The 19,604-nt window shown below is 45.8% G+C and overlaps 1 protein-coding gene across 1 annotated transcript; it reads right to left on the reverse strand.

Annotated features, from left to right (window-relative positions):
* Positions 1–1,179: 1,179 nt before the first annotated feature.
* SIK1 (salt inducible kinase 1) lies at positions 1,180–14,356 on the reverse strand. The gene is made up of 13 exons (XM_072358905.1): positions 13,913–14,356; positions 13,175–13,291; positions 10,654–10,717; positions 10,292–10,453; positions 9,901–10,025; positions 9,663–9,786; positions 8,439–8,662; positions 8,064–8,213; positions 7,374–7,496; positions 6,882–7,107; positions 5,903–6,178; positions 5,158–5,389; positions 1,180–4,344 (listed from the first exon to the last, which is right to left on the reverse strand). Exons 1-13 carry the CDS (start codon positions 14,063–14,065, stop codon positions 3,924–3,926), a joined length of 2,397 nt encoding a protein of 798 aa, XP_072215006.1. The 5' UTR covers positions 14,066–14,356; the 3' UTR covers positions 1,180–3,923.
* Between the last annotated feature and the right edge of the window lie 5,248 nt (positions 14,357–19,604).

Consider the following 19,604-nt stretch of genomic DNA (forward strand, 5'->3'; position numbering starts at 1 on the left):
GAAAACGTTACGTATGGACTTGTATTGTGAGGAATGAAGCCAAGCAGCACAGCATCTGGAGAGATATTAAGGACAAAACCAAACATGGTAAGTGGGAGCAGAGACAAATGTCAGAGGAAAGGCCGGAAGACGGTGACTAAAGCACCAAGAGTGAAACTGTGTACACATGGAAACTGAGTCCAGAGTCCCACATTTTCTTTGTTCTGGTTTTCCCTACCATTTCCAAGAAATCACGACGCTGTCAGACCCCTCTATACCCAAGAGTCAGTTATGTTGGCACAAGCTGGTGGAATTGCATTGATTTTTGTCCATTAAGAAGCCACATTCTGAATTTCACTGAATTGCTGGGGTTTAAAACGATGCCCCGAGAACCTTGTGAAAATAACAGCTGGTGTCATTCTTAAGCCGGGTCATAATAAAAGCATGACAAAAAAAGTAATTAAAAAGCACCTCTGTCGTTTATTCATACTTGTGAAAATCCTCACTTTGGCTGCAGCCGCGCTGAAAACACAACCCTTGGAGAGCACGTGCAGAACAGCCACCTCTCTGACAGTGCCCGTGAGCTTCCTAACTTTGCTTTCTCACCTCCCGAGGGAGCAGACTGATCTTCTGCTTTAGTCAGGAAGTTCTTCAGTTTCAGTCTGTTGAGCGCATCCTTGCCGCAGCCTGCAAGTAGGCAGCCTGCAGTGAAGGCGATGCTGTGGCACAGCCTGGCTGCAGCAGGTACCCCCCGCACTTATCTTTGTAGATGGAAGGAGAAATACCATCACGCCCAGAACCCCTGCTTCCCTCGCTGCTGCTCTTTTTCCCCTCACTGCCATAAGCTGGCTGAGGCCTCTTTTAGATGAAGGTGACACGGACGGATTGCTCATCTGGTAATGACTAAACCACGCTTGACCATTTTCACTCCATAGGCCTCTCTAGCTGTCAGATTTTATAACCCGATTACTACAGACTTGGGGTTAGATTCAGACAGATCGCCTACCAGCGAAAGGCTCAATATCCCATTATCAGATTTTTGAGCCAGCCATTCCTCTTCATTTAGTACATAATAGAAAGCTCCAGTAATGTCCTGCGGACTCAGGCTTTAAAAATGAGTCTTAACTATGCAGAGCCGGAGCTCCTGTTACAGCGCAGAGAGCAGCAGGAGAAAGAACTCCACCCCAATCATACACAAGAGCGATTTTCAAACGTTTTTTATTTAAATATTAAATAAAACACGGACTAATCATTTGGTGTACATCTCTCATTTGAACATAAGAAACAAAATGATTGTTCAGCCATGATAAAAAATAAAACTATACATCTTAATTAAACCAATCACGTAGTGTCTTTAAATACCCTATTGCATTGCAGTCTGCAGAACAGCACTGTCAAGGTATCTACGAGAAAGAACAAAAAAACCCAGACTTTTTAAAATGACCTCTTTCTGCTCCAGCAAGAAATCCAAAGAGGTTCAACAGCAATTGGAAAAGGAACAAAAAATACCCAAACCTATGAAAGTAAAGTGCTTGTCATTGCTTAGGACAGGAAACAAAACAATCTGTGGCCTTCTGATCCATGGCATTTAAACAGAACAAACAGCAAAGAGGAAAACTCGTGTTTTCAGTCTGTGCGCTACCCCTTACAGAACTGAAGGCAAAGGTGCTGCTTTGTGACCTGCCGGCTGCTTCTCGCCCTCCTCTCCAACCACCTCCGTGGGTGTGTTTTTTGTTGGTATCGTTTGCTTTTAAATCGCTGTCATTTCAAGTGAGACTTTGGTGTTTTCTCTGCTGCAAGGCACAGCTCATTCAGAAATTCAACTCAAGCCATTTTTCTCTCGTGTTCAAGCTTCCAGACCACGTAGCAGCGGCGGCAAGCTGGAGACGCACCGGTGTAGACACACTGCACCGATGTAGACACACAGATACTACACACAGATAAAGAGGTTGTTTATGGAGAGCCATAGATAGAGCCACGTGACGTCTTCAGCCATTCCTACTCCCATCAATTAATCTGGTCAATCTTTGGCTTTTTTTTTTGTTTTTAATTTAAAAAAAAAAAAAAAGGAAGAAAAAAAAAACCAAAACAACAAAAAACCACCTAACAGGTATCTGTATTATTTGTAAATGCGTAATACTGCAGGTTGCATGAAGCCAAGGTAACTTGAAGGCACCCTGTGTCACACGAGAGAGATGGGTCCTTTGTAGCATTTAGACAAAAATGCAGCTATTTCCTGAATGCAACTTCCAGCCAAACTGGCTCACTGTTTGCTCACCTGCTTCCAAAGCTGGAACGCCCCACCCTACTCATTGCTGTAAGGGCACGACCTGGGCTCCCCTTCGCACCTAAGCACATCTTCTATTGACGCCAACAGAAGTCGTGCTCTGCCTTGGGAGGGAGGTGGGGTTATACCAGAAACACAACAGAAGCATATTACAAAATATAAAAAAATAACTAGTGTTATATAGTTTTCTGCTTCCTATTTATATACATATACAGCATTAAAAACCATACATAAAAGAACAACCAAACCAAACCGAAACAATAACACCTACCTAATCCAAAACCTCGTTTTGCTAATATGCTAAAAACAAACCGGCCAAAAACAAACACCCAAAGATTGTGCTGTTTTACTCGCTTTGAATACAGTTTTGTTCAGAAATAGCTGTACTCTGTTAGAGCAGGATTCTGTTCTAGCCTATTCCTTTTGTCTTTGTCAGTATATAATTATAACCTCAATATTGCACGTTTCCCCAAGAGTCGGTTCTATTTGGACCCTGATAATGAAATGCATAAAAACATAATTAGCAGCGGAAAAAAACCAAACCAACGTGCAGCAGTAAGAAATACCCTTCAGACAACTCTGTGGGCAATCTCCAGGAGGGCTTTTAAAAAGGAAAATGCTTCCCATCACCCCACTGCTAATAAGGGTTCCCTCCTCGGTGCCTCTGCAGGAATACAAAAAGAACCACCTTAGCACATATAAAAGGATACCTAAAGATTATTTAGGCCAACAAAATACACGCATGTGTGCAGGTGCTCACACGCACACACATACACAACCCCTGCAGAAGACCGTACAGCCTGTAATTGAGATCCTATCAGGATCTAAAGGATGCATTTTCAAGAGATTCCTTGCTTCTGTGCTAATCAGAATGCTGTTTGGTTGTTGGCTTTTCTTTTTCCTAAAACAAACAAACAAACAGGTTTTTCTAGCTGACATATCAAGCAGAAAGTTCACAGTTTTCATTTAAAGTATACAGAACCGGGAGATGCGGAATGGGGATGTTGGTTCCTTTTAAAACAAAATGAGCGTTAACAGGAGGAAAAAGGGAAGAAAAAAAAAAAAAAAAGCCCCACAAATGGCAATGCTTCCATTTTTGTCTTCTCTGAATGCATAATGTTGCATGCCACTGGTTTTCTGTTTATTTTCTTTAAAAGAGGTAATCATCTTCACAAACCCATAAGTGAATATTGTGAAAGAGGGAGGCTCTGGTCCCTTCTTTGAAAAGCCTCTCCCTGCTGTGTCACCACTACCGACAGCTGCTAATCTTGCATAACAGCAGAGCTGTATTGGTCTGACTTGAGTACAGTACCGAAGACTTCTTCCCCGACCGCATCCCTCCCTGTCCCCACAAATGCCCCACCCATCTTCCCCCAGCATTATTTTTCCTTTAAAAACAAAAAACAAAATCAGTTTCTATTCGTATTTGTTCAGTGCAAGAATAGTAGAAGCAAAAAGACATACATATTGCTTGTTTCACTTCTATAAAGTTGCTAGCTTTCGGAGCCAGACAGCCTCTTCACATACTTCAAAATTTATTGCTTCTGAGAGTCACTCATCCACACAACACCAGCCAGCCACGGACCTACACGTGCCGTGGAACAGCGGTGCAAGTTCTTTGCTAAAAGAGCAGCTTGAGCTGTAGCAGCCAGAGCTCTCACTTGACCAGGACAAACTTCCCTAGCTGGTTGGAAGTCAAGTCCTCCATCTCACAATCCCCGTGCTGCAAAGAGACAGCATCATAGCTTGGAGACTGAGCTGAGAAACTCTGTTGCTGAGAGAACGTGGTGCCAACCGGAGAAACATTGCTGCTGATATACAGGTGAGTGTCTAGGAGGTGAGCTGCTGAAGACACCGGTGACACGCTGACACCAAAGAAATGAGGTTGGAGCAGTTGACTGTTGCCACCAAAGGCCAGCTCAAATGAGTTCTCTCTTTGTAGCTCTGACAACAGAAGAGAATTGGATGCTTTGCAGGTACCTGCACTGTCAGGTGGGGGGAGGCCATTTGTCGCAGATGTTTGAGACGTCTGGGGACAAGTTGGCTGGAGTAGCTGGTGATGCTGAAGCTGGAGCATTCTGAACAAAGTCCAAGGATGGAAGATGTTAACTTGCAATGCTACAAAGGGTTCAAGTTTTCCTTCCTCCTCTCTTGCCCCTACCCTTACCCCTGATCATAACTTTTCCCTTTGTTTCCACCACCTCTCTATCGAATCCCTCCCTTACCCAGTCAGTACAATTAAAGTGCCTGCCATGCCAGATCAATGTGGTTTTGCTTGGTTTTCCCCTACGCTGAAGTTGGAAACTACCACTAGAAAGTTATCTGGCCATAATTTGGGAAGCTAATACTAGGTGTTTTACAGACAATGTATGCAGATAAACCGGATATTCTATTTTCCATCTTGCTTCTATGGGAACGAAGAGGTGCCACCGCACACGACATTTGAGGCCACTGGAACTGTGCCTCCTTTGTGGGCTGTAACTTTTCCAAATTACAAGGTCTCATTTCCTTGCCATGGGAAAATTACAGGAGGAGGCAGAGGAGGAAAGAAAGCATTCCCAAAACTAACAAAGAAAAACACAGTGTTCAATTGAGGAGAAGTAATGTTTTCCCCCACAGTACCAAACTGCTTCTCTGTCCAGTGACCTCCAAATACTTGGACATGGAGACTTTTAAGCGGAAATGCACGTCCTGTGTTACACGTGCCAGTGCAGGAACCCACAAAGGAAGCTAAACAGTTTATCTGCTGCCACACAGAAAAGCTGAGAGGAAAACAAACGCCAGTGACCGGACTCCCCAACCCATTTTGCTGCATTTACTCCTCCTCCTTTGCCCCTAACCAAAACAATCCCTAAGGAAAACAGCAAAACCCCTCCAGGTCAGCTTCTCACCTCTGCTGTTGTAGCACCTCTTCCAGGAGGTTTCTTCCCTCTCTGTTGCTCCCACTGCTGCTGTAGATGCAGGTGTTCGGCTGTGCGTGTTGGAAAGGGCTCATGGCGCTCCTTGCTGCCCGAGATGAAGAGGACTGACACACCTGCCGAGCAAAGCCTTTGATTTTATTCAAGCCGAGAAACCCTTTGGCTCGAGCGTTCTTCCGCAGCTGCTGCCTAAAAGCCTTCAAGCCTGTGGGACATGAGGAGAAGAAATGCACTTTAAGCCTTCTTAGCATTTGACTGAGAGCCTACTTTACAGATCAGCCTTTCTGGGCAGCTGCCTCCATTTACGTGAGCACTGCACTAGAAGGAACCGTGACCCTTCAGTTCACATTTGCGTCTCTGCCTGATGGACAGAGTAAAATTGATGTGACGGAACAGGGTTTGGGACAGCTGCACCCTTGTTTAGATGGACACATACACAGCAAAGGATAAAGCTACTATAAAACACGATGAGCATCCCAAATTTTAGGAGGAGGGTGGAGTTTGCCATCCCACTTGCAGCAGCAGAAACATGTTCATGGGCATGCCGAAGCAGTATGTGAGAGCCTCCCAACCTCAGCACCCTCCTCAAGAACCACAAATACAAGAGACAGAATATCCAGGCAGCCTCAGCGTAACCCCAACGCAGGCAAGAAAACTACCCTTTTCTAATGGCAACTGCAAGGCTGCAATATCCCAGCAGTAAAGTGGAAGGAATTACCTTGAGTTAATGAGGTATCAGATGCTCGTCTTCCTTCTTGGAAGCTGACAGGCAGGAGAGAAGCACCTCCCATGCAGCTCTGGGCTTGTAACACCGGAGCGTCGGACTGGGAAGCTAGGAAGGGTGATGTCATCCTAGCTGTGGCTGGGCTCCCCGTCATTATTTGACCTGCCAAACAGCTGTTCAGGGCCACTGAGCTGTCATTTGAAGATGAAGTAAGGCAGCTGTCTGAACTAGTTCCCTCTGTGGGGCTTGCTGAGGAGGAAATGACTATACCTGCAGAGGGGAAGGAAGGACAGAAAGAGCATTCCCAAGATGAGTACAGGAAGGAACAAACGTGACATCAGAGCATTCTGCCCACCTACACTGGCACTAATAAGCAGCTGCAAGTCAGAGAGATGTCCAGCAACTTGTGCTGTCACAGGGCCTGACTCCAGCACATAGTCACTGACAAATAACCTACATTGGGCTTCTGCCCAGCTGGCAGAGCTCTGCCAATATCTCTCAAACATGCAATGTGTGGCTTTTTTTTTAGCACAAAAGTTCCAACATAAGACTTTTGTTTGGTGAGCATTTTTGTTTGCTTGTTTAGTTCAAAGGGTCTGGATGTTTACCCAATGCAGTTAGCAATTTTTTGTTCAAATTTGTTTATTATTATTTTTTTTAAAGTCAAGTATGCACACCATAAACACGTTAAAAGAGCGGAAACAAGCAGAGAAGAGTTATGTCCTGCTTGGGAGAATGCTCCCTCTGAAAAGATCTAGATGAAATCTAACAGTACAGCATCTCTTCCTGAAGGGCCATGCTTATTTATGGGAAGTCAAAACTAGAGGGGGAAGAGTAGAGACCTCTTCTCTAGGCTTTCCTATTTCAGTCAAGTTAAAAATCAGCACACGTTGTCAGGTATTTTTCTGCTGTGGCACACCTTCTCCACCATTCCCCTCTAATTAAGTACAACCTTCATTGCTCCCAGACTTACATGGAGGGGCATGTTGATAGAAGTGAGTAGTGACTTCAGCCAGTGTGTGCCTCCGGCTGGTGTTGCTAGGGATGCGGATAGGGTGGTCGTACGCCTTAATTTCATCTTCCAGCTCCTTCTCTTGCCTTACTTCTTCACTAATGGTGGTCTCCAGAAGGCTGCTGGGGGAGATGGAGCGATTCCGAAAGAGCCCGTTGAAGTTGGGATCCACAGGAAAAAACACAGGCTGCAAAACAGTTCAGTTCACAGACTTAATTCTGCACTACATTTTAACGCTCTTTGCAGCCCTGTGGTGTGCCCTCAGTAGGCGTACTGTTTGAGAGGCTACTACAACACCATGCCCAAGCGCCAAACAAAAGATTCAAGGGAGAGAACAACTGTCACAACCCCTGTCCTTTTTAGATCAACAGAAAAAAATTAAACAACAACAAAAAACAACCTCACAACAACAAAAGAGACACACTTACACGCAGTTTAGCTTAAAACACCCACCTGTAACGGATTATTCATTTCACAGTCCATTTCTGCCTGCAAAGATGGTTGAATCAGACTCTGAGGTTGCTGGTAAAGCAGAGATGATCGCAGGGTTTCGTTAGTGAGACTGTCCTGAGGCATCTGAAGGCAGAGAGAGATGCACAGAAGCCATCACATACACTGCTGTTCCATGCCATTCTTCTAATATCGTAGGCTCAAGGAATTTCAGAGACACCTTCTGTGCAAGCCTTCTCCATGCACTTTCTATCAAAATTAACAAAGCTACTCTTTCAATGCCAACACAAACACAAAGTACTTCTCTTAAGTCAGACTATTAAACCACAAGGACAAAGGCACCAGAGCACAGTTAAAAGGGAGCAGGGGTTAGGGAAAGTCAGAAGAAACAGACAAACTGAATCATGGAGTATCTCTAAGGATCCTACGGGGCGCATAACAAAAGGGTAACTGATCCATGCCTGAGAAAGCAAATGTCCACGAGAAGCCTAGACTTCTGGTTCATTACTGACTTGCACCAGAGGCAAACTATTCTCTGGATCATGATCTACAGAGTTTGTACTTAATCAGCATCCTGTTGAAGAATAGTAGCCTGTCCTATCAGAGACAATTGGTTCTCACAAGCCTCAAAGCTGCAATCTTAGTTTCCCACAGAAAGTGGCAGAAAAGAGACCCCCACATGCCCTTCCTTACCTCAGCATTGCTGATCTCGGAGCTCCTCGGCCTTTGCTGACGGCCAGTTGCCGGACGACTCGATAGCTGACTACTTCGATACTCCTTGAGGCGCTCCAAGAGCAGGTAATAAATGGCAGCAAAGTGATTGTAGCTGCTGTTCTGTAGTGACTAGAATACAAAGAACCCTACAGTTAGACATAACTCAAGATATACAGCAACAACTCATTATTAAGACTTTGTAATTGTGTACTCAAAAAACAAGTAAAAGCACAGAAAGGCAGATTTTACTACACTGTGAAACTGCATCAAGGCTAATCACTGAGCAATATACACAGCTGAACCATTGGTTCTGGTAGTCACTGAAAACACATTGAAAGGACAAGCACTTCTCACCTCAACAGTTCTCTGCCTGTCAATGCCAAGTGTTTGCATGATCCCAAGGACTTGCTCATTGTAGTCACCCAGGTTGGAGTTATAGTTTTGCATGGAGAAGGACAAAGACTGCTGCTGTTGAAGAGATGGGTCAGCTTGCATCCACTTGTGCTGCTTTATTTGGGAAATGGTTATTCGCTTTGTTGGGTCTACGACTAACATCCGTCGGATTAGTGTTTCACAGTCTAGATGACAAAGACAAACTCATGAGCAAGAAGTAAAAATGACAGTTCAGCCCCAGGCATTTGCTAAGAAACTTTCCCACCACCAGTATTTGATGTCTATAAAAACGGGAATTAAAAGTTTTCTGAGCAGCTGATGCATAGTCTGACTGCTAAATATTCAAACCAGCACAAGAGAGGTATGTATTTCATAAAAGCAGCATGTCACTGAGCAAAATGATGCTGTACTGGCTAAAAGCAGGTTTCAGTTTGCCTTCTACCTTGCAAGGGGACTAATTTTGAGTGGATGTAGGTTTAACTATGGTACACCCACTTGAAATAGGTTAGGATTTACTAAGAACTATCGTACATATTAAAATCTGAACTCCTGGTCCAAGCATACTGCTTATTTGTTTACAACCAGGGAATCAAAGCCGTTCACAGCTATAACAGATAAAGGTCAGACTTTAAAAGATATTCCACTGAAGAGAGGCATATTCATTTGTTTTCAAACCCTAATCGGAGAGATCTGATAATACCTCTCAGCTCCTTTTTCTTACCAGACTGCCCAAGTGCAAACATTCAAGAAACAGTGCTAAGTTTCACTGTCTTTGCTCTCCTTGGCAGCAAAACCACACTGAAACATACCCCTTCTATGTAGTTTGAATATCTCAAAACTACACCCACCTCACCATTGCAAGCTAGTCTCACTAAAAGCTTGTTTTGTCTCTTTTGTGAGTGATTATTCCTACAGCTAGGGCTTCAATTTTTGTAATCTAAAGCAATACTCTTAAGGAATGAAATGATAGCCTTTTAGATACACCATAAAGCAGACCTCAGAAAACATCTACAATCAGCCCCCGATCTTAAGTGCTTCCCTACAGAAATCACTGGACACATAAAGACAAGGTGACTGCCAATTGCAAAACCAGCCTCATCTGGTCACTGCCTCAAGGAAGAATAGGACAGCTATTCCTTTACTCTCAGTTCCTTTTCTAACATTAAGAATCTGAACACAAAGTACCTTCAGACATGAAGTATGGGATGCGGAACCGCCCCTCCAGCACTCTTTGCCTCAGAGTTGGTAAATTGGGTCCATCAAAAGGCAGAGAACCACAGACAAGGACATAGAGCACCACACCAAGACTCTGTCAGCAGAGAACAGCACAGCATGTGAGTGATTCCAGTAGAAACTACAGTTTGCAAAGTTCACAGTTCATAACAAAACGTGAAACAGAATTCCAAAGGGATATCACACTCACCCATATATCAAGGTGAGGTCCTTCATACTCCTTGCCTTCAAAAACTTCTGGAGCTGCATAGGGTGGGCTTCCACACCAAGTGGAGAGTGGCTCTCCTGACTTGTAGAAGTTTCCAAAGCCAAAGTCTGGAAGGAAGGTAGAAGTCTGGTGTAAGATATCACTCAGCCACGTGCAAACTGTTTAGAAGTAGCAGAAAACAGAGGGAAGGGAGCAGGTGCGTTGTTTTGTTCTCTGCATATTCATTTCATTTTGTCCAGAGGATATATTCAGAGAAATACCAGTGACTTTAACTTTCAGTCACTCCAAATACATTTATGAGATTACGCTAGGGAGACTGAATTCGACCGCATGCCAAATGCCATTTATAGAGTAACCAAGCATTTCTCATTACCTGCTAACTTGATATTCATGTTAGCATCTAGCAGAAGGTTCTCTGTTTTGAGATCCCTGTGCACTATGTGGTGGCTGTGGCAGTATTCCACTGCTGAAAGAATCTGCCAGAACTTCTTCCGCGCTTCGCTTTCACTCAAGTGCCCATTGGAGGTCAGATGATCTGCAAGACAAAACAGAAGAGGCACAAGACTTAGAGATACCTGGAAAATGATTCTGTAGTCTTCCAGATGCTGCACTTGCTGTTTGACAGCTGACAACAGTGACTCTGGGCTTTTAATGTGAACAGGTATTACTCAGCAAAGACAACAATATGGCCAAGAGCTCTAAATCTCAAGAAATGTGAGGTACTGCTGAACTTACCAAACATTTCTCCATTCTTAGCAAACTCAGTAACAATGTAAAGCATATCCTTTGTCTCCATAACCTGCCAAGACACAAGAGTGGACATGCTTAAAGAAACACAGACCTCTATAGTTACTTTCATTTCCCTAAACGTCTATCGGTTCAGTTATTTATTTGCCACAGTAGCTGGCAGTAAAGACACCTAATTTTGCACTGCAGTGTTTTTTTTCCTAGCAAACTGGTAATGAAAAAGATAATAAATGAATGCTTCTATGCCTACAACATACAGTGGCTTCCCATGGTATTGTTCTTACCATTACTACGCCACGTAATCTCCATAAGATAACTAATGAGCATTGAATGATTTTACATACTTCCCTGAGTTCCCTTTTTGGTTAAAATATGCATAAATGGCTTTCCAGCTCTTTGGACTTATTTTGAATGCATGAGGACACAAAGCTGACTTAAAGCCATCTTTGTTTCACAGCTAGCATGCACTCAGATCAGGAGATACCTGCAACTCGGACAATCAAGAAGTGTTACCAAACACCCCACTCCCATTTGGTGCTGGATGGGGGCACAGCAAGCCTCCCACGTGAGTGAAAACAGGCAGTTGTTGGTGCTACTGCGGAGCTTTGAGGCACATCAACAGCTGTCACTGGGCTGGTCAACATTCACTTACCAACCACGTGCAAAACAATAATCATCAGAGGAAGCTGACACATCTTTGGGGGGGGAGGGGATGGGAGCAAAACTAAACCCAAATAAAACTGAGCATTTTGGAATTCATCTTCATGTATGGCACCACGTCTCTTAAATGTCACATTTTAGCTTTCAGAAATACAACCTTTCCCCAGAATAGGACGCACAGGGAATCAATACTCTGTTTCTGAGGCAGGAGGTTCTCACCATATTAACAATCAAACAAACGTCAATACTACTTCAAAGGCTGCAATTTCCAGCTTCCTAACACATAACCTTATTTGGAGACTCTTGTCCTCCCTTCTACAAGTACACACAGACACAAAACGAAAACAAACAAGAAGGGAGCAAAGGAAGAGAGGTTCCCAGTTGAAAAAACTGAAGGAAAGTGTTCTGGGAAAGATGCCAGCTGGACGAAATTAAGACGCTGCGCTGAAACTAAAACAATGATGAAATAATACAAGAACACACACCCTACGTCGGTATGTCATCTAATTCCATCCCTACTTCTCAGCCTCCCCCAGACAGGTAAAGCATCAGTTACGGCAACAAAGAAAAGAAAACTTTGCTGAAAAGAAATTATGGTCCACTACCAACGTCATTTGCTCCATCAAGTGAAGTGGTTCAACTGGATGGAATTTAACCTGCTTCTCTAACAGCTTCCAAACAGCATTTTCACCCACATCATTCCACCGCAATGAAATCAACCGAACTGTTAGAAGGTTTTGGTATATCCTATGGGCAGCGATGACGTCAGACGTTAACGCAAAAATCATTCTTGTCAGGATGGTTTAAGGCTGTAAATGTCAAAGCAATTCACGCGTGTCAAGGTGTTTGAAAACAACACCTTGCCGAAACACCTGCTCTACTGGCTCCTCAGCCTTACACGTCCGAAAAGAGGAGAACGTTCATTAAGCCAACCAACCCAACAGCAAGATAACAGCCTGACAGTTGTGTGTACGACAGCGCACAGAATTTCAGACCTGCTGCTTCATTTCTTAATCCATTCCTCTCCCCCTCCGTCCTTCTGGCCAGGTCCAGACAGACCGTTGATACCTCATCTTCTTAAATCCGCACGGCGCTGTTTAAGATGATTAAGAGGAACGTACACCAAACACTAATTGGATCAAAGAGTCCGAATTTGCAAGGCAGCCCTCGCTCACTACGCAGCTGCCACCCTGCCTGCTGCACAACACATCTGTGAGGAAGCTTACTTTTACTGTTCCAATACCCTTCAGAAGGCAAAAAGCAAAAGCGCAGAAACCGAACGAATCCAAATCAAAATCCACACCTTGAAACTCTACAAAGGAAAAGAACTTTCAAACTTCTCTGCAAAACTACACGAACTGGAACAGAATAACCCAAACGGGTCATTTCCTCACATACTCTACGATAGTAATATTTCCAAGTTTTCTCTTTTTGATTGGAGTTTATTTGTTGCTGAATTGGCTTTCACTAATGGCAAGCCCAGGTTTTGTGCCTGCTACTCTGCTGTCCTAAGAGAGCTTAAGCCCTCCTCATATCAAAAGCATGTGAGAAGCCCCAGTCTTCTAAACACAAAGCAGAGGAGCTCGGAAGGCAAGTTAACTCTACAAGTTCGGACAGTCTGATTCTTGATCTGAAACAAACTTCACTCTTTTCTCACCCTTTTGTCAAGAAACTGACAAGCGTACCGGAAAGGTGACTTTAAACAAACAAAAAGCCCTGCTTTAAATGAACTGTAGTCTCCAAAAACTCTTTCAGTTCACATTCTCCCAGCAAACATTTCATGCAAAATCAAATGCAAGAGGACAGGCGTAGCTCATCTGCATGCCATGCTGCAAAGCTGACCTCTTACCTGATAGAGCTTGATAATGTGGGGGTGATTCAAAAGCTTCATTATCTGCACTTCTCTATAAATCTTCTCCAGATTGCTCGGGTCTAACCTCGTTTTGTCTATTATTTTGATCGCGACCTATGGATTGAAAAACACATCAACACATCAAACAACCCGCCGGCATTCCAAAACGGGTACACTTATTGCGATGGGGAGGGGAAAGAGCACAACACCGAAACACCACACGCAAAGCCACGCACAAACTCACAGAACACACGCAAGGTGGACTTTAGATACGGTCTAGCCGGAGCCGATGGTGTTTTCCCGAGCTGCTCCAATCGCATGCAACGAGACCGACACAACTGCAGAAGGCAGCGCTGGACGGGATTCGGTAAATCTTTTAATCCAGCGAAAAAAAAAAACCAACGCGTTCTTATAAGGGAGTATTTTTGTTTTTCTAGGAGAGGGCGATTGGGACACGCAGTGCACACACACGGCCACGGGGAAGCACCCTGTAAACGAACACGGCGACTTCTTTGTTCTTTGAGCCAAGCAACGGGACCGGGTGGTCCCGTGGGGAGCCAACGGGGGCTCCGCGATCCACGTGCAAAGACTTCATGGGGTGCGAAGATCCCACAGCTGGGACTCGCAGAGAGGGAGGCGCTCGGCAGCGCTCCGCGAACGACGGCTCCGCTTTCATTCTACGCTACCTCCGTCAGTAAAGCAGAAAGAAGCCCTCCGGCCCGGCCTCTCACCCACCTGCGTCTTGGTCACCCTGTGGCGGGCCAGCTTGACCACGGCGAAGTTGCCTTTCCCCAAGGTCCTCTCGATATCGTAGAAGCCGACCCGCAGGGGCCGGGGCTGGGCTGCGCTGGGAGCCGGCACGGAGGCGTACTCTGACATGATCACCATGGTTCAGGCGGGCGAAGGGCACCGCGCCGCGACTCACGACGGCTGCGGCAGCAGCATCGGCGCTGCCCCCGGGCTCCGGCACCTCGCACGGGGACGGCGCGGCGCGGCCCGTCGGATCGCCCGGAGCCCAGCTCTCTAAAAGCCTTCGGCCTCGGGCGGCCGCTCCGCAAACCGCCTCTCCGCTCTACCCGGCGGGCTCGCTGCCGCCGCCGCGGTGCCGGTGGCGGGGTGTGAGTGAGTGAGTGAAGGAGGGAGTGAACGAGGGAGGGAGGGAGGGACGGAGAGAGGGGAGGGAGCGTGCGCCGGGGGGCGGGCGGCAGCAGGCGGGATGTCCCTCCGCCCCTCCGCCCCTCCGCCCCTCTCTCCGCCGAGCGCGGCCCCGCCCACCGCCGAAAGCCGAGAGCGGGGCCCATTGACGTCACTTTGACGCCAGAGAGACGCGCGGCCAGGCGCGAGGCTGAAGGAGAGCGAGACACCGCACCGTTGCCAAGGAACGGGCGGCGCTGACGCGCGCTCTGATGGAGCCGTCGCCCCGGCGACCGGGGGGGCGGTGACGTCAGGGCGGAGGGAGGGAGGGAAGGAGGGGGCGCCCGGGTCTCCCGCACCCCTTCCCCGTCCCCGCCCGGGGGGGAGGAAGGCTCTCTGCGGTCACGTGACGCCCTCCCGTCTCCCGTCGGGGTCGCCCCCTGCCGGCGTGCGCGCCTCGGCGGCCGTTAACCGCCTCCCCTCGGCGCCGCCTCCCCTCAGCGCCAGAGATGCTGTGCCCGGATCGGCGGAGGCGGCGCCCCGTCTGAGGGCTGCCGACCGCGGCTTCATCTGAGAAAGCGGACTCGTGGATCCCCCGGCTGGGCACCGGCACGGAGGGATGAAGTGAAACTAAGAGCCCTCTGGTAGATGATCGGCACCGGCTGCCCCCCAGGCAGCTGGTGGAGTCACCGTCCCGGGTGGCTTTCAGGCTTTACTACCGATGTGGAGCCGAGTGACTGGCTTAAAGCACTCACAGGTTCGGGCTGACAGTTGGACTAGATGCTCTTCAAGATCTTCCCAGCTGTAATAACTCTATGGTCTGAATACACCCGTTTGGAGTTGAAATGGGATATCCTACAAGTGCCAGAGACGTTTCCCTCAAGGTCCATTGCCAGAAGCAAGTAGATGTTCCCTCTGCACGCACACAGTGACCAAAGTTTGCACATCTGGACTCAAATTCCAGCTTCAACCTGAAAATAAGCCTTGAATGGTACCTGCCTGATAACATGTTGATAACATCTGTTATTCAACTTAGTCTTTGTTAGAGTCAACCTAGGCTGTTCTTAGAGAAGTAGTGTTCCAGCTGGTGGACCATACCATCTTCTCTGCACTCCAGCCCGGTGCATTCTCTCCTCCCCATGGCTCCCTGTGCCACTTGGACTTGATGATCTTGGAGGTCTTTTCCAACCATAGTGACTCTATGATGCTATGGTCTCCCGGCCAGAATATAGTTTGTCTTAGTCTGAAGTCTTTGCCTGATCACCACACTCAATGGCATATAGGACAGGTATGCCGGTCTAATATCCAGAGGCAACTGGATCTGTCCAACTCCTTGAAATAAAGAGATGCACAGCATGGCTGGAATCAGCGTGATGGTTTTCACCTCTAGCTGATGGTTTCCTGGAGACTCATGATGAGAGATGGAGAGCTGATGGCCCTCCACTCCATGAGTGATGTATAGAGAGCTCAAAAGGGAGCTCAAGTTGCACCAAAGGAAATTTAAGAATCATAGAATCATAGATTGGATATTAGGATATTAAGATTAAGATATTAAGGATATTAAGATATTAAGATTGGATATTAGGAAGAATTTCTTCTCAGAAGTGGTGATGCAGTAGCACAGGCTGCCCGGGGAGGTGGTGGAGTTACTGTCCCTGGAGGTATTCAAGAGCCGTGTGGATGTGGCACTGAGGGATACGGTTAGCAGGCATGGTGGATTCCAACACTTAGGATTCTATGATTCTATATTGCTTTCATTACCTAAAGTAACCTGGGTGCTAGCCCTTTTGAGAGGCCAGTTGTGCTGCAGGCTCTTTTGTCTAGAAACATGGAGACACAACGCCTGAGTACCTGCAGGGCTTGAAATGGAGGTGGGAGAGAGCTGTGGCTTGCAGAGCTGGTATCCAGCAGCCTGAGGAAGGAGCTACTCACGTGAAGGTAGTAGTATGACCCAGGCAGGTCACGGGGCTGCTGTGCTATTCTGTGGGAGGGGGGAATAGCATAGAACAGGCTATTGCAACATTCAATTAGCACTTACATGGTGCTTGGTATAACTCACGTGTGAAGCTGGCATTATTATTATTATTAAGCTAACAGTGTATTCTCCATGGAGCTCATGAAGAGGAGGTGACGCACAAACAGCATATATAGTAGCAACTGCATGTGAACAGTGCCCCAGGAGTTATAAAGAAAAAAATTACCTTAATAATGGTTCCTCTGCTGTGGTGGGATTTTCCTCCCTTTAATTATAGTTGCTGTTTTCATTTCAAATTGATTAAGTGTTTTAGTCTGGCAAACAGAATCAGTCTTTTTAGAAAGAACACACAAGAAGAGCAGCCCCAGGTGGGAAAGTAACATTTTTTCTTTCTTTTTAAAAGACTCGTGATTTTTTTTCTTCCCAGATTGGAAAAAGTGACTGAGGATTTGGTGCTCTAAGAAGAAGCAGTCACCTGTACCATGGGATGGCCTGGAGACTGCAACGCTGCATCAGAGGGTTACACTGAGGAGAACCCAGGATTTTAATTACCTGCATTAGATGAAAGAGGCAAGAAAAATGTTGGAATCGTTGCCATCTGCAGAAGGTATTTAAGCAGATCTGCAGTCCCTAGCCCAGGGGATGGGGTACACAGAGCTTCTGCAGTGGAATGGGGTACACATGGTTTTCAAGAGTAATCATGGTGATGTATGATTCATTGAGAAATAAAGACCTCCTACATCTATCGCTCTCAGCAGCCTTTCAGTATTTAACTTCTATTTTCATGCATAAGGGTCACGATAGTTTCCATCGGTGCTGCTCAGAAGTTGCACAGTTTTGTTACCATCATAATTTAGTTGTTTTTCTTCCACTTTCTCTATGAATCGATACTGTCTAGGCACTCACTCACTCTTACATGAGCCCATTTTACCATCCTAGAGGCGCTTATGCAAGGAAGGGAGATACTTTTTGCAATGTCTGCTTTAACACTTCTGCTGCCCTCTGGTGTTTTGGATATCCTGAGAGAGGAATCACTTCTCAGAAACATCTGTGGTTGGCAGACGTATAATTACAGGGCTGGCTTATACGTAAGGAGAGTAGGAAAACAAGGAAAGTGGAGAGACACTTCCCAAAGTGTCTCCACAAGGATGTTCCTCTGAGTTCCCAAGAAAAGGGAGAGTCCGGGAGGACACAACTGCTAAGTTTTTCCATTGCAGTAGCCCTGTGCTCCTTCACTAAGGGTGGCATGGTCTACGGATGGGAATATGTCAGACTTCCAGAACTCATCTCATAGATATTTCCAGCAATTCAGCGTTTAGTCATTTCACTCAGCATTTTCTATCGGTTTCAAAACAGACAACAATAGAATCTTTCTTCACTTGAGGAAAAAAATTAAGCCAAACAAACAGAGAAACGAAAGCAACCCTTTCTGCCTATATCACCCTCCGAGTTAACAGTCAGCCTGTTTTACCATGGTAGCATTGCTGGGGTGCTGCTTGCAGAAAGAACCAGTTGATTGTTTTGAAAATCTGGTTTCTTGGGCTATTTTCAGTGTCCTGTCATTTATGCGGTGTAATTGAGTAAAGCCTTGCGGAAGTCAATATGAGTTGCTCCTGGTAACATCAGTGTGAATCTGGCCTAAAAAAACACAAAATGGAAGGTGCCAAATTCCAGACAGTATAGTCACATTTGAAGTAAAGGAGATGACGTCATCAACTACAATGTTTGTAGGCTTGCTTTAAAGACAAAAGCGTTATCTTAGGAGGGGAAAAATAAGCATAAATATTTCTAATATGACTTCAAAGCGCCTTTGAATTTGAAAAAAAACCCCCGTGTCTGCAGCCGCAGTTATAGCAAAAACACTCTTGACTTTTCAAGCTAGAATATTCTTACTGAGGCAACACAATAGCATCCAGAGATGTATTTCAGACCGCTTAAATGTCTTTGGTCACAGCGTTGCATCACAGTTACATAATTACCACCACAACAATGAGCTTTTGTCATTAATGTTAATGACATTGCATTATTAATCAGGCATTTTAGTGACCTAACACATTGAGCTTGTCTCGAAGAACAAAGGTACGTGGGGCCCCTCTTCATTCTTCATCCTCACCGAGGGCAGTAAAACAGCTTTTTAAAGGGTTGGTGCCAGGTATGTAGGGTCCTTTCCCAAAAATAAAGCGCTACGAAATCCACCAGTAATACCAAGGCTTTGACTGTTTCTGTTTGCACTAAGGGAAGTACAAACACAGAACAAACAAGACAGTTGATGCCCTTGAGATTGTTTTTTATTGTCACCGGTTCCCTTCCGTGTTTGTCGTGCTGATAGCGCTCCGCTGTGTTGGGGCACATGAACCTCACTGACGACTGGCTGCAAACAAATGAGGCACTTGTGACAAAAGAGAAGTGGGCCAGGTTATTTCCATCGCCCAAGATAAATTAAATGCAAAAACGAAACAATCAACAATTGTGTTCAACATCATATTGTTGCTTACAAATTAGGCTTTTTTTTTTGTCAGTTGCTTAAGCTTAATGATCAGAGGCGGTAACTCCTGCGAGTGAACATGCACCTTGTAATCTAATCGTGCCCAATTCAATTGAGCTGGAAGTCATTTTACAATATGTGGGCAGTTTTTCGGGGATAGCAAACATCCACTATTTCTGCTGATTTTAATGGAAGCTGCCATTGCTCAGCAGCTCTGAAAATGCATCTGCATCTCCTGCAAGGTAAAGCATGTATTCAGCCCAAGGCTGTGACATACATTTGTGAGCCCAGGAAATCTGCTTTAACTGCAGAACCATCCTTCACTCTCTCATTGAGTGATGGATGTTAATTTAGAGCTGGTGCTCACAAAGCTGCATACATGCCAGGTGCTGTACAGTGTGTACAGCAGACAGCTGTTGCATGTTAGTCTTCACATCAGGCTGGCCTTTCTGCAAGATTAGCACCTGCAGTTTAATGTCAGTCCCCCACTTCCCAGTGGAATGTGGGCAGGCAGGCTATTCAGATGTAGTCAGCTTGCTTTCTGCTGCTCTCGGGTTATGCCATTTACCAGCAGCTTCTGTTGGGAACGTCTTACTCTTGACTGCTCCCCGAAAAACCATAGACACAGTGGTGCCTCATGTATTGTTTTGGTTTTGGGGGGTTTTTAGGTCACGACTGACAGAGAAACTTAGTAGTATGAGATGTGCCAGAAGCTGCTGACTCCACATCCAAAACCAAAGAGTAAGATTGTTTTTCACCTAGCAAAAGAAAAAAAGCCCTGCTGGGACAAGCCACAGTGGCTGCCCCACGTAGGTCCCAAACTGTCATACAGG

The sequence above is a fragment of the Excalfactoria chinensis genome, chromosome 1, assembly GCF_039878825.1.
Source record: "Excalfactoria chinensis isolate bCotChi1 chromosome 1, bCotChi1.hap2, whole genome shotgun sequence".
NCBI classification, from domain to species: Eukaryota; Metazoa; Chordata; class Aves; order Galliformes; family Phasianidae; genus Excalfactoria; species Excalfactoria chinensis.